Source organism: Archocentrus centrarchus, chromosome 3 (assembly GCF_007364275.1).
Source record: "Archocentrus centrarchus isolate MPI-CPG fArcCen1 chromosome 3, fArcCen1, whole genome shotgun sequence".
Classification (NCBI taxonomy): Eukaryota; Metazoa; Chordata; class Actinopteri; order Cichliformes; family Cichlidae; genus Archocentrus; species Archocentrus centrarchus.
The window spans coordinates 13,856,638-13,871,993 of NC_044348.1; the positions used below are offsets into that span (position 1 = coordinate 13,856,638).

The window sequence follows — 15,356 nt, forward strand, 5'->3', positions numbered from 1 at the left end:
AGATTTTAATTAATGTGTGGTGTGTGTAACAGTATGTACACACAGCCTACTCTCATGATGCTGACCTTCAAGAGCAAATCGGACAAGCGAAGGAAGGGGAATCGATTGCACATTTCATTCATACACACGCACACATATTAATCAAAAATCAAGTCCGTGTGTGCAAAATAGCCCCATGGTGCATGCCATCATTCATTTTACACATACGCATAATCCAACATGACAATTCACAAGTGTGATGCCCTTTACTCCTCAGCCACACGAACACTTCTCTCACCAAATGCACGAACGGGGGCGAGGCTGTGTGGGTAACACGCATCGATGTCAGAAAAGAGCCGATTGGCTGCTTCGGTAAACACGCAAGATGCGTGTTCTTTCTGTCACATCCCAACAGATGTGACACCGCACGGGCACACACATTGCCAGCATTATTATAAAGACCCTTCATTATTAGCCTTTGCTGGCCAGTCTCCTTTGAAACCTGGTTATTTAAAGCCTCTCAGAGAGTTGATCATTACACCTTGTTCTTACATCTCTAAAGCCGCCGCCTTCAACAAATACAAGCTGTGATCTCTGACAGTCTGATTATTGTAAGGTTGAAAGCCAGCCTGTTTAGTTTTACTGCAGCTGATGAAAATTCAATTCTCCCATTTGGTGAATAATTTTATTTTTTTTTTAAATAATTAAATTTTAATCATTCAGACCAACTCAGGATCCTTTGACATCTGTGTACAACTTTGTACACAGATGTAGTAATTAAAGGAACATTTTCAATTGTGTGTGAGAGGCGCGGCATATTTTTTAATTAATAGCCAACATCTGAAGGAACAGGCCACCACACAAACCTGGTCATTTTGTAGCAGAATCCTTTCAAAGGGCTTTTTTTCCCCTTTTTCTTCCCTTTTCTTTTTTTTCCACTTTCTTTCAGCAGGTCCTGCCTTTCTTGTTTGCAGGCCCCTCTCTGTGCCCCACATCCCCCTTTCCTGCCCACTTTACAGAGAGCTGGGGCCTGAGCATTGGCCTTGAACTCTGACCTCGCCTGTAATCAGTCATATCCCTGGGCCCTTCCCTCCTCTCAGGCCACAGACAGCTCATCACTCCTCCCCTCCCCCTTCCCCGCCTCTTCCTCCTGTTCTTTCTTTGTCCCCGTAATTTTTTTTTCTTCCTTTCACTCTCACTGAATCCAGAATGGCAAAGCTGGCTTTTGATGGGGTGCTGCTCAGAGACAACGGAGAGTAAACATAGCTGTAGCAGCTGAACAACAGACCCAAAGCCCCACTGTCAGCTTTCCCCCTGGTCCACAGCCTTATCTGTCAATCTGTGAAGCGACCTTGAACTGATGAGTAAATGATGGTGTCAACCTGTCAGGACAGGACAGCTCAGTTCAGGAGCCCATATGAGACAAGCAAACAGCTCAAATTTAGGTCATTTACCTCCCATGTGTCTTTTTCTCTGTCACATATTGCAGGGATCTTTGGTATGGTGTTGCATAGAAATGCAGATTGATTCTAAAGGGAACTAACTCAAAAAGTCTTTTAATGTGGTTATTTCTTGGATTCTTATTAAAATAAATATACTGTAGGTAGGTATCACAAGACATAGCACAGTGGTGGTCAGTAAGCTTAGCATTTACTGCTGCCATGCATCAAAAATGCATCTATAAAACAAGTCATTTTTTAGCATTTTTCGACAGCAGATCAATTTGTAATACTGCAGGGAGTAATGGATCAAGAAGAAGGAGCAGCCACGGTGAGCGACAGTCTGCTCAGCGAGGGAACCGGCAGCATAAAATCAGATCCCGGCTGCTTGTAGAACGACTGCGTAAACATTTCTGTTGATTGAAATTTTTCTGATGCTGCGTTCATTTTTCTGCTCTATTAAACCACATTCGCTGCTAGCAAAAGTAATGACAGTTGCCACCAAATCAGTTAGTGCTGAAAACTTCAAGATGGCCGCTAGAGAACCTTCAAACATCTCTGACTTGTAGAGATGAGGGGCCGTCCAGACAGAGAATTTCAAATATGCAGAATCAAACCTTGCAAGGTATTTTTTTTTCATTAAATAAAACATTTTTCTGGAGCCAACAGGTATTTTTTTTTTCCTGACCAACATGTTTGGTCTTTACAAACAATTGTGATTCAACCTTAAATCTAATTCTTCTAAATATCTGGCATCTGTCGGGTCATTCCTCAGAATATGGTTCAGATTTCCAGCGGCAGCAACAGAGAAAAAGAAAAGAAAAAAAATGCCCACCTGAAAATCATAACACCACACTACTGCAAGTCAACTTAAGACTTCAAACTAAACCGCCGCCAGAAAATTAAACACTCTAATCATTTGGGGAGGAAAAAAAACACTTAAATTGCTGCATTGTTACTGAAATCATTATACACCCAAATTAATGCAGTCATCATTGTGCAGTGATAATTTACATGAAGATACAAAGCAGATCTTCATGAATATGAATACAAACTCAAACAGGAAGCTCTTTTGTATATTCTAATACGCTAAAACAGGGGTGTCAAACATGTGGCTCCCTTGCCAGAACCGGCCCACCATGGAGTCCAAATTGTAAAAATTGCAGGTGTCTTAAAATGACATATTAGCTACCAAAAACTGGATCTCATTAATAATTAAAGTTTAATGTAATAATGCTACACAGGCATTTAAATGTCTGGAAAATTAGAAGTCATTCTAGATCCTGAATTTTTTTTTTAAAGAGGTGAAAGACTAAACAAATAGAAGAAACGAATAGTTCATTTTCAGAAACATGTTTTGCTACTTCACACTAACAGAAAGGGAACATTTTGGATTTTTTTTTTCTGGGTTATAAATCAGTGTTTTTTAGGTGGTACAGAACATATAAGATCAAATTACAGTAGGCTGTCTGTGGCCCATTAACTAACAGCCCTGTTCTGAAATGTCTAAAACAACTAAAGCTTTCGTAATGGAAGTTTTTAACAGCAGCTGCTGAATTTCATAAGTGACCAGTTTGCAGCGTCCATCCATGCATTTGTGAAATGTATGTGTGAGTGTGTGTGGGTGTGTGTGAATTTGCATACATGTGGCTGGACGTTACTGTACCTACTCAAACAAGCGACTTCTTGTGAAATTTCCTTGCCTTCTGTTCTCACAAACAAGGGGCCCATCCGGCCGCAGTGGCATTGAGTAGTGCATCCCTGGGGGCCTCTTTGCTGCGTCTGGTCAGGCTGCTTGTCTGCAAACACTCCATCCATTGCTGATATGAAAGGCTGTCAGAAACGTGATGGTTGAGTAGCGAGCTGAGGGCTGGTGACTGCTGGCACCTCAGGGGTCAGGGGTGAGATTGGCTCAGAGAGGCTAAAATGCAGAGTGCCTCTTTGACCTGATAATTATACAGATTGAGTCCACCTGGCAGCCCGGAGCAAATAATGACTCTTCCATCTCGCAGCTTCTTCTGACCCAGATTAGAGACCTACAGTAACAGCACATCAATTTTGAAAAGGAAATGGAATAATTCAGTTCTTCATCCTACCTGCTGACCCAGAAGAGCCTTAAAAATCCTGTCCTTAAAAATCCATCCGTATGAACCACATTGAGGCTGGCGTAAGCTCAGTGCTGCTGAGAAGTGAAATGCCACTTTGCTCATGTCCCATTTCACAGATCTAGGAGGCAACCTATCAGTATTATGCAAAAGTCTTCCTCTCATTTCTTTATATTTTGCTTCCAAGGAGCCAGACCTTCTTGTAATTTTTTAAACTGCTCTAATGCAATAACTCTCCAGGCTTTCTGAAGCGCTTTCAAAGTTCATCTTTGGACATTGGCTGCTTTTCACTCATTTTCAGTCCAGTCCTTCTACCTGATCACTTTGAGAGGAATATTTTGTTTTGTTAAGCCACTTAACACTGACCTATGACTCATTCGAGCTAACTCAAGGGACGAACCAGTGTTGTGTCTACAAATAACAGACAACTTATCTCTTTATATCTTTAGGTATTTTGTTACTAGCAGGCTGTCACAAAAACGTATCTTTTCTTTCCATTTCTTTGGTTGAGTATATGAAAAATGCCAACAATAACACAGTTTGACAGGCATAAAATAGGATTTATTCACCCAACAAGGTGATTCCCAAAGATCTACATATCTGCACTGCATATCTCTTTATGATGTGCAGTGCATTCTTAAAAAAAATTAAGAAAACTGGACAAGTGGAGGACAAAAGAAGGGGCAGCCCTAAAAACAGATGAACAGTATCTGAAAGTCATGTCCTTAAGAACTAGGAAAAAGTCCTGCAAAGACCTGACACAGGACCTGAGAGATCGTGGTCCTTCAGCCGATCCATCTACTGTTCACTGAAGCCTCATCAGAAATGGTCTCAGTGGAAAGGTGGCAGTCAATAAGGAACAAAAACAGGGAGAAAAGGATGAGATATGACAAATTGCACAAGAACTGGACTGAAAATCAGTGTCAATGGGTCATGTGGAGTGATGGATCTAAATTTGAAATTTGGCAGCCAACATCCAGAGAAGAGCTTCGAATGTCCTCCAAGAAGCCTGGAGAACTATTCCTGAGGACTACTTAAAGAAATAACAAGAAAGCAGCCTGAAAGCGTTCAGGCTGTGTTTTGTAGAATAAAGGTGGTCATACCAAATATTGACTTTCAACCTCATTAGAATTGTTTTGGCCCTATATACTGTATTTCCATGCAAACATTTCATTAATTCGCTGCACCTATTTCCCAATTTCCTAGCAAAATATAAAGAAATGAGGGGTGCCTCAAGACTTTTGCATAGGACTGTATTACAACCCATCATTATTTTAGCATACTGTTCTTTCAGTAAATTGTTATCTTCTCCTCACTAAAGTGTGGTTATTAATTGTTAATTGTTTTTGATTTAATTCAGTGCTTCTGCTGTAGAAGGTCTCACAAACTGGAGCTGACAAATTAGCGGGATACTGCAGTGCATATTAAACTCCTGTGGCACTCAGTTTTTCAGCTCAAACTTGAAACACAACATGAAACCCACACACCAGACAGTTTGCGTCCCTTTATCTGAAAAGATGCTTCTGAACTCTAGAAATAACACGACCAAGAGGTGCACCATCTTCAAGGTATAGCACAAGCCGTTTCACACTCCCAAGGTATTTGTTATTTTTCTGTTGTCAGTTTTCTTCAGCATATATTATACTTTAAATACAGCAGAAATGGCCTTGACATAACGACATGATGAAATGTTTTACACCGCAGTGCCTCATTTCCATTGTATATTAAATGTTTGATTTTTTTTCTTTTGCTTGAAGACAAGCAGAGTGTGAGGAAGGGATTATATATTCTTGTCTAAAAACACCTACACAACCTGCACATGTACATAGATAAGGTAAACACACACAATGCTCCCCTATATTTATTCTATAACAGAGGAGACAACCCAGGTGGGAGGGGAGTGAAAGAAGCAGAGAGAAAAATGAGGACAGAGAGCAGGATGTCAGAGGTATGATAGAAAGGTGTGCGTGTCCATAGATAGACTTTGCATGTGTGTATGGAAATATCACACTTTATACCGATGTGGGCAAACTTCTTTTTTTTTTTTTTTTTTTTAAGCGCTGATATAAATTTATCTACTGCCATGGGAGATTCAGTTCATGATGAATCCAGTATGTGCTCCGCATGAGTGAGGAGCTTCTGTTCTTACTGCTGCTGTCTGTGATCTGTGCCGCAGATCACTTTTTAACACTCACCCAGCTGAACACAGTGACTTGTGCTCTGGACATTATGTCATAGTCACCTTTTGTACTGTGTGGTCCTTATCAGAGGAAATGCATTTATTCAAACAAGAGTGCCTCTTGAGACTTTCATTAAACAACGCTGTACTTTTTACTTCATGGCATCATGCTCTGGGACCCAGAACTTGTCCAGATGTTACCCAGCAGAGATGCACGTTTGAGCATAGATGTTTTTGGATCGCACCTTAAACAGTCTTTAACCTGCCAGCTTTGGTCCTTTTTAGTACAAAGACATTGTGATGTTGTCCAGATTATTTTCTGCTAGCACATATTTGTGCTGCCTCAGTTAAAAAAAAAAAAAAATGCATTGAATATTCCGAGTATCTCAAGCGGATTTCTTCCTGCTGTGTGCTACACGTGTGAAATGACTTTGGAAAATGCCCCGACCAAAATTTTCTACTCGTGTGCAAAGTGTGAAAAGTTGCTTTGGAAAATAGACGTAGACAATAAAATCTTAATGTTTGGACAGCAGTACTTGGAGGGCTACACAGTAGTGGAGCAAGACAAATTTTTTTAAGGGTGGGGAGATTTTTTTGCACAAAGAGGAGGCAAAGCACTGTAGCGCAGACAGGTTTTTTGTGTGTGTGTGTTTTGGGGGTTTTCTTTGTTGTCACTCCCTCTTATTTAATATGCAGGAATAATAAGGGTTTTATGTTTTTGTTTTATTCTCTTTTATTGTTTTATTCTTAGAAAATTGTTGAGGAAGCTCATATTTACAATTTAAATGAACGATTGCGCTGTTTAAATGGGCCTACGGTGGAACAACGGCTGTAGAGAAATAGCTCTGCAGTAGTACGATCAGTCAGTCAGTCAGCTGGATGCTATTCAAGTTTTAAAGCATCACAGCCCGGACGCGGCTTCACCACTGGTTTTGTGCAGAGGTCAGGCTTTATAGTCTGGTTGCCATGGCCACCCCGTGGGCCTGCCCCCGAGGCTACGATTAAGGAGGATATGTAGTTAATGCTGTGAGCAGAATATTTCAGAAGCTAAACTTACAGAGCACATAAAGGTTGACAGCACCTATTTTTCTCAGTCTGAGTCGGGGCAGGCACCTTCTCCTCACAGATTTTGACTGTTTTTGAATAACACCGTACAGAACATTATCTGTTTGCATGTGTTTTCACTGAGTGATTTCACGTGGTCGGATAACATTACTGCCATCAGTGGCACTGAATCAACATGATAGGTTTAAAGGCTCCTACCTGAGGGATCATGATTCTCATTCACTTGAAAGTTTTTATACATGTCCCACACCAGGATCTTTATAACCTTCAAAAAATATGGCTACTATCAGCCAACTGCTGTTATTTAAAACCTTGTTGGCTCTGGCGTGCGCTAAATGCCTAATAGTAAAACAATGAAATATATCTCACAATTTAAGGCAGGGAAATCATGTAAGGACACCTGCTCAAACACAAGGTGCAGCTATTATGTTGCTAGCAACAGCAACAGAAACAATTCTTATTATTTAAATGAGCAACAATATTATAACACTGTGCAGCAGTGAAGAATCTAAACTAAGCTTCCTCATTTTATTCCTTTTTTCCCCCAAACTCTTTGCTTCATGCACACCCCTTCTCTCTTCTTGATCCCACAGCACACTGACCATAAATGGCATCAGTCAGGATGACGAGGCTATATACCAGTGCATCGCTGAGAACAGCGCCGGCTCTACGCAGGCCAGCGCCCGCCTCACAGTGCTCTGGGCTAATGGACTGCCTGGTGCTCCCACCCATGTGCAGGCAGAGGCCCTCTCTCCCACCACCATCCAAGTATCCTGGAGGGAGCCTGATCAAAACACTCAGGACATCATTGGTTATGTTCTCCACATCCGCCAGACCTCAGGTAGGGCTGCTTGAAGATCTAGATACTTGCATGCAATGGATGGCAGGAGGATAATTTGCAATAAAATAGAGTTCTAAGCTAAGCATAACTTAAAACAAGTGTCATGTGAAATCACTGTCAAAAGGCATGTCAGGTGAGATGAGATGAGGCAAAGCTCTGGTCTCTTAAAGTGGAATAAATCGATTCTGTCAAGTAAATAAGTGCTTGAGAAGCACTGAAAAATTAAGAATGGATGCAGCTAAATTCATTCATATAACTCCAAATGGCAGCAAACAAGAGAACACTGCCACACTTTCATTACAATTCAATTATGTAAATAAGCTGCTACAGTAATGAAATGATGAGGAACAGCACTGACACTGACAAAGATGGTCCTGAGGCACAAAAGCGATTTGCAAGCGCTGCTCACAGACGTCACTTCAGTTTATTTCATTTATTTATCACGCCAGTTCAAACTAGCAGCCATCACTGTAACAGTCATACAGATTATGGTGAGGTAAAACCCTTAATTAGCAATAACTGCAGGTTGTTAGTACTACAGTTCTGAAGGATGTCAAATCTAATGTGCACTTTGATGTGCCAGATTTGGAAGACTTATTGTGCTAATGTAAAAAGAGCTCCAGATGGATACAACCCAACAACCAAGGTGACAGTGTGTGCCAACTATGATAATTAATGTTTTAGTATTTTAGATCATTTATACTAAATTAATTTGGCAGGTATTTTTGATGTTCTCCATAGTTGATCTATGAACTGGGGATTAAAGGACCTGGGAGATGACTAATAGTAGTTATCTCCTGTAGTTTCCTTTCCAGTGTGGCATGGCCCAGTGGATTGAGGGCTGGATGTAGATAGTGGTTATGGTTGGGTGAATTGCTAAATTAAAAGCAATAAAATCCTTTAACACATCCTGTACAACTCTCCCATTTATTCCCTCCATCTTTTTTCTTCGCCCCTGCAATTCACAGAGCCCTTGTAATTCCGAGTCCCAGAGTGACACTAAGGTAGCTATTAACTACCGCAGATGTCTTGATAAAACCAGTGGAATGGGCAATAAGCACAGATGATAGAAACATCCCTCTTTAAACTGTTTTCCATCATTTTTCTGATGTTTTCTTTTCTTATTTACCTCATTCCTGTTTTGCTTATGAATCTTCTTCCTCCACCATTCTTCCTTCAGACCCAGCAGAGTTGGAATACGAGGAGGCCGTCAGTAAGGTGACACTGCAGCAGATCATCCGGGACCTGGAGCCCTCCACCAATTACACCTTCTATGTGAAGGCCTACACGTCCCATGGGGCCAGCAAACCTTCGGACATTGTCACCGAGAGCACTCATGGAGAGGGTGAGTTGGGGGCAGTTAAAAAAATAAAAAGAAAGAAACATTGAGACTCCCACAAGATTTGTAGCACTTAGTGAGAGTTAAAACACATGATTTCATCTTAATTACTGCAGAACAGCAATAAAACCTGAGACAAATGGTCCTTCTATCACTGCTTTTATGCTTTAAAGCTTTAAACTTGATCTTTGTCATACTGGGCAAAGAGTAGAAGTATAATTTTTTTTTTTTTTTTGTCACATCTGATCAAAATCCTGATTAAAGCCACATTTTTTTGAACCCTAAACATCCAGGTAAAAAGACATCTTTACTGCGCATGTTGCTGCACACAGAGTGTCCTAATTTACAATCAAAAGCTACCGTACAAAAGCTTTTCCATTAACTGTCCGTGCTGCTGCCGTCATGTTCTTTAACTACTTCGGTTTACATTTTGTTTTGTGTTGCAGTACCATCGCCTCCTTCCCTCTACACAAAGGTGGTGAATGGTAGTGTTGTACAAGCAACATGGGAATCCTCTTCCAAGATGGGCCAGCCTCAAGGCTTCAAACTGTATTACAGGAGAGCGAACACACCAGTGTTCACTGGTCCCATCGCCTTCCCTCGCAACGTCACCCAGTACAACATCACTCATCTGGGTGAGACATGACAGCTGATTGTGTCATCACTTTGTTAATTAGCATCGTGCATTGTGAGCGCCGTTGAATGGCCCAAATTAAAATATGAGCCTGTGATGCAAAATGGACTGTCATACAATTCGTTTCAGCAAGACACTTTTGTGGGTTTAAAATAGTTGTTTTTAACCAAACGCTAAAAAATAGGAACAATATGTATAACTACAAATTTGTGATGCATATTTTTTGATTGCTTCCTTTGTGTTCTTTTGTCCAGATTCCTCACTGGTCTACGAGATAAAGCTCATTGCATACAACCAGCATGGAGATGGGAATGCCACCATACGATTTGTTTCATTTCAGGAGGCAGTGGCGAAATCAGGTGAAATTTTTTAAAACCTTTTATTTATAAAATATAGCATAAAACATAAAAACATAAAATATAGCTATCTTCATGTGGACGTACACAGGTGTGTAGTCTTTTATCTTCTCCCCAGTCTCCCTCCTTCGCACTTCCACATCCTCCTGCCCAGGGACAAAGCTCAGGAGGACAGAGAATGAACAGAAAAAGAAAAGCAATACACCTAATAAATCTATGTATAACGATTGTAGCATATGTATGTCTGTTCCCTAACTCCTTTTGTGCAGTGGCACTTTGGGGTCACTGTAATGTGGTGTCATGCACATCTGTAATAGTGCCTGTGTAATTGATTACTTCATCTTATACAATGAATATGTAGCTGGCAAAGAAGAAGAAATATATGTATTTATTATTCGTTCATTCGTTTGGTGTTTAGAATAGTAGAAATGCATTTGCACTAATTGGCTTCCCCTATTAGGACAATCCTAAAGACAGCAGTGGGGGACAGAAGCCACTCAGAGAATAGTAGGACCAAAAGTGTAACCCACTGAGACTGGGATATGGTAGCATCTTGGTAACATTGGACAAACAGAACTAAAGTTCAAATAAGAACTATTATATGAATAATGAAATATACAACATTTTATCATTCTGTGTCACACACAGAAAAATGACAAATGGATTAGTGAGATACTGCTGTCCCACAGCTCATCTGATATAATCTGTCCAATTCCAAAGGTTGAGGTGCATCCCATATACATCATCTCCATGTATCATATTCTACATGTTAGAGTTTAATCCTTTTTATATTGATTGATTTTGTGAGTGGCATGTGACGAGTTTTTCTGGGAGGATTAAGGTAGGAGAATATTTCAAGAAAAAAAAAAAAAACGTGCCTGGAAAAAAAAAAAAAAAAAGTAATGAATGACCTGAATGTGTCATTGTATGATGGGTCAGCAAGTAAGACCAATCCAAAGCCAGGATTCAGGACTTGAATGCCAGATCTAACTATCAGGGTGGATATAAATGGTTAAAGGGTGCTTGAGAGAAGCAAAGTATCTAAAAAAAAATTGAAAAGGCCAAGCCCAACTTGCAACTTGGATCTCTTGAAGCATATTTTTCTAATACATGAGGCTGATTTATTCCAAAGAAAGAAAGAAATACAATTATCCAGCTGCTTTCCTTTGATGCAGATATCTTGCTATTAAAAACAGGATCTTTACTGGGCCTCTGGCCTCTTTCTCCCAATGTTATATCTGTCTGTAGATGTTGATAATGTAGACTTTGGTCTACATAGGCTCATCAAATGATTTCTGCCCTCCTGTCAGAGTTAGGATCCTCAGTATGGTGCGGTATGAGCTGACATACCCGACTCACTTCATCCTCACCAAAGATGCATTTGGATTTGCTGGTTGTTTTGAAGTATTGCTGCTGCAGTTCTAGCATTACAAAGGATGCCCACTTTCTCTTGGAAGAAGTGGACCTTTACTACATTAGGCCTGCCCAGTGTAGGCTGCAGGCTTCTACTGTATGAGCAAAGTCTAGTGTTGGAGTGTAGTCAAGGCCAAGAAAATCTTACTTCATCTAGCATGCTGTGGGTGTATATCACCGAAGCCCTTCTCCAAGAAGTTGTTTTTCTGCCTGGATTCCAGGTTTATTCTTGATCAGGCTGGTCCAGGACTTCAGGCATGGTTTAGTTGAAGTGACACCTCCATAAATGCAATAAATCACAAGACTCATCGCTCAAAGTAAGGCTCAAGTTGGTTAGAGTAGAGGGTGGAATTAAATATGGCCATATATTGATCTCACAGAAAAGATGTCTCCACCTGTTACCACTCCCCCTTATGCCTCTACACTGACCCACCAAATATGTAAATATGTATTTTCACACAACCACTGACTGCACCTCATCACTATGGAGCATGAAAGTTTACATTAGTCTCGCATAACATCTTTTGTATTGGTCAAGTTGACCTTCATGCCGCATAAACAGTCCAAGCACACCAAACTGTGATGTGACCGTGTTGTGTTCAATACCTCTTCAGTGTTGGACAGCCCGTGCAACTGTGTGAAAGATGAACAGAGCAAAACATCCACCACAGGTATCATAATTGGCATTCACATCGGCATCACCTGCATCATCTTCTGCGTGCTCTTCCTCGTCTTCAGCTACCGTGGCAGGTCAGAACTAACATGACGTGCACATTCATGATGCAGTTAACGGAGACAATGACATAACGTGCCAACAGTTGCTGTTAAAAGGTCTATTTCTATCATGTGCATATAGCAGGCAAGCTATTAATGTGTGCATGTTCATGTAATCCCCAGATTAATGATGTGTAAGACAGTTCAGGCCACCGCGCAAGCAGGGAACAGCGCTGCGCTGGACTCCTCTTCGTCTTCCCAGGGAGCCTCTGGGCTTAACGGGGCTGCCAGGAGAGAGATGGAGGTCAATGGCAGCGCAGCGAGGAAGAAAGTAGTTGACAGCAATGAGCTCGAGAGACTTTTCACACAACCTAACACACGAGATACAAGCATGGTGGGTCTTGAGAGTGAGAACGATGGTTCACATCTCGCAGTTTTTGTTTTTTGTTATAGAAACAAAAGTGATGTTAAAGGAAAAAAGATACAGTTTGCCACATTTGTTGTACGTCATCCCCTCTATTATATGTTTGCAGTCTGTCTCTATAATCTACATAGGCTAAAACTGCGTGATTAAATATACTCAGTTTGACTGTTTGCATGTGTTTTCAGTCTGATTCCTACATGCTGAACAATACCCAGCTGTCTACAATACCACTGGATGAGTTTGCAGTGGAGAGGGAGACCCAGTTCCAAGAGACTCCTGCAGCAGGAGCAGCTCAGCAGGACCAAGGCTGATAATGTATGAAGGCCAATTCACACGACGCTAACCAGTGTCCACTTAGACTTTTCTCTCACTCAGGTTGACAAGTTGTTGTTTTTTCAAAGTCGTTCGTTTTGTGATTGTTTTTTTAATATAAGGAGTTCTGGCGGATCTGGGACGGTATATCTGGCCTGGGCTGTTTCTGGCTTGGGAGGCCAGATAATTATCTTTTGGTCATTTGTTAATTTTCTGGTGTTGGGCAGCACAGAAGACAGAGGCCCCAGAATGTCCTTGTTATACAATGGTCTTTTTTTCTTTTTTAAGTTTATAAATATATGTATATATATATAAATATATACACTATATCTTTATCACCTATATGTCAGTGCGGTTATAAGTTATTGGTCTTATCTCTACTTTCCTGTGGATGTCAAAGACTCCTGCTGCCTACTCTCACCTACCAATGATTCCACCTTCTTCTTCACAGAAGACCTCAGCCTTCTTCCAGGGATTCGATATATTCTGCCTCAGGACTTTGTTTCAGTGATATCAACATTTTTTTTTATGAGTTTTCGGCCTTCATACGGGCACTAGACTTGGCTGTGTGAACCTTGCGATATAAAGAAAAGAAAAGAAACCTACCTCAGCCGGAATGAATGTGTAGTGGGAAGCTTTTAGGGACTTTACCTTCCCCTGTGCTCACGGTTACTTTACATGCAGAGGAATTGGTTTGGAAATGACAAAATCAGGTGCCGCTCTACCTCAGATGTCAAGAATCATCTCTCTTCTCCTGCTTGTCGAAGTAAAACAGAAAAAAAAAAAAAAATGAGTATCCAACATAAAGCACTTCCAAATGCTGAAATTAATGTTCTACCTCAAGATAACAATGTTAATGTTGTCGCTGTTGTTGTTGTTGTTTGTTTATTGCATAATGAAAAAAAGAACCCCCTTTTGGCCCTTTGTGAAGTCCTGGCTTCTCTCTGTTGATGAATATGGTGTTTGTAGATACAGTGTCAGCACCTCATGCAAGCTGACAGACTGCTAACACACTGTGTGATTTACAGTGTGTTGGGAATATGTATGAATTATGCTAATCTATTGTAAGCTTTTTCCTAGATTTGACTTTATTTTAAAAATTGTATGATTTTTTTTTTTTTTACCGTAGTTGCTTCAGTTGAATGAAAAGACTGTTAGAGATACACTGCATTGCTAATGATATCTTGAGGACTAATTGTGCAAAATGAGACATCATGTGATATTTAAGTGATTAAAAAAGCAAAACACTTTAATATACAGACATCACAGATGTAGCTATAATTGGCATTATGATTGTGCATGTGCGCATTTGTGTGATTTTATAGACTGAATGGATGTTTTTTGTAGACATAAAAGTAAATTAAGCACAAATCTTAACAAAAATAGCCCAAATCCATTCTTGGTGTAATAACTTAAAGGAATTGTTTGGAAATTTTGCTTATTGGCTTTCTTGCTGGCAGATAAAACCACTCTCACAATGGTTTGGGTTTTTTTTGTTTGTTTGTTTTTGGGGTTTTTGGGGGGTCCATTTTAAGATCATAGCTAGTTGGCAAGTAGCCTAGCCTAGCATGTACAGTACAGTACAAAGCTTCCCTTAAATTCCTAAATTGTTGCTAGCTATCCCCAGTCAAGTTCCCCAGTCGAATTGTGTTCTTATTCTTTCTGCAGTAAAAAGTTAGATTAAAACTACTCTTATTCCTGTACCTTAAATATAAAGCTACATCCTGCAAATGGTTAGTTTAGCTGTAGCTTAGCTTAACCGGGGCACTGTAACAATAAAATTAAATTTAAAAAAAATCTCTATTAAATGTGGGGTTTTTTTTATTTACAAAAGAGAGTGATTTACTACTAAATATATTTACATGCTATTGTTTTTTATTATGTATTATCTAAAGTTCAACTATACTTTGCGCAACAGAGTTATGAGAGTGGTATTTGTCCTCTAGAAAAAAAGCAAAATAAGCTATAGCCTAAAATGCAGAACCTTTTTTTTTTTTTTTTTTTTTAACAGCAGTGTATCTCTAAACTTTTTATGAATGTTTGTGTCACCATCACCTTGTAATTTTGTTTTCTCATCACATTACCTGCCTCCTTCATAAACGAAGCAGTAGCCTTTTACTCTTCTGGTGCCCAGTAGACGTGACAGCTGCTGATGAAGCTTGTCTGCTGTTACTCTTCTTAAAACCACAGTTGCTGCTCAGCCTTCTCCCTCCTGTCAACGCTAACTAGTTAACATGCTTCAGGTGCTTATAATATCCTTGAATGCTGACGACCACAGACAGAGAGCTGGCTGAGGGAGATAGATGGTTGTTGGGTAGCTAAACAATCACAGGGCTTCTCTCGCTGGCTCTCTGCTCAGTGTTGTCACTTACTGTACAGGAACTGATTTGATGCATTATGGTTACCTACCTCAACCTTGTTGTTGGCCTTTCTCTCAGGTCTTAATGAAGGAAACATACAGAGTATGAACAATGAACTGATGGAGAACAGGTGTGTATATATATCTACAGTCGTGTGATACAGTAAATATATCTTTTTTTATATATTGGAGCAAGC

At 40.2% G+C, this 15,356-nt stretch overlaps 1 protein-coding gene across 1 annotated transcript in view; it reads left to right on the forward strand.

The window, feature by feature from the left end:
- Window positions 1-12,799, forward strand: part of igdcc3 (immunoglobulin superfamily, DCC subclass, member 3) — a 59,641-nt gene extending 46,842 nt beyond the window's left edge. Inside the window, exons 8-14 of the mRNA XM_030726165.1 lie at window positions 7,361-7,608; window positions 8,789-8,953; window positions 9,394-9,582; window positions 9,836-9,940; window positions 11,965-12,100; window positions 12,248-12,458; window positions 12,674-12,799. Coding sequence (XP_030582025.1) covers window positions 7,361-7,608; window positions 8,789-8,953; window positions 9,394-9,582; window positions 9,836-9,940; window positions 11,965-12,100; window positions 12,248-12,458; window positions 12,674-12,799 — 1,180 coding nt within the window. The remainder of the gene's footprint in view (window positions 1-7,360; window positions 7,609-8,788; window positions 8,954-9,393; window positions 9,583-9,835; window positions 9,941-11,964; window positions 12,101-12,247; window positions 12,459-12,673) is intronic.
- Window positions 12,800-15,356: the final 2,557 nt, after the last annotated feature.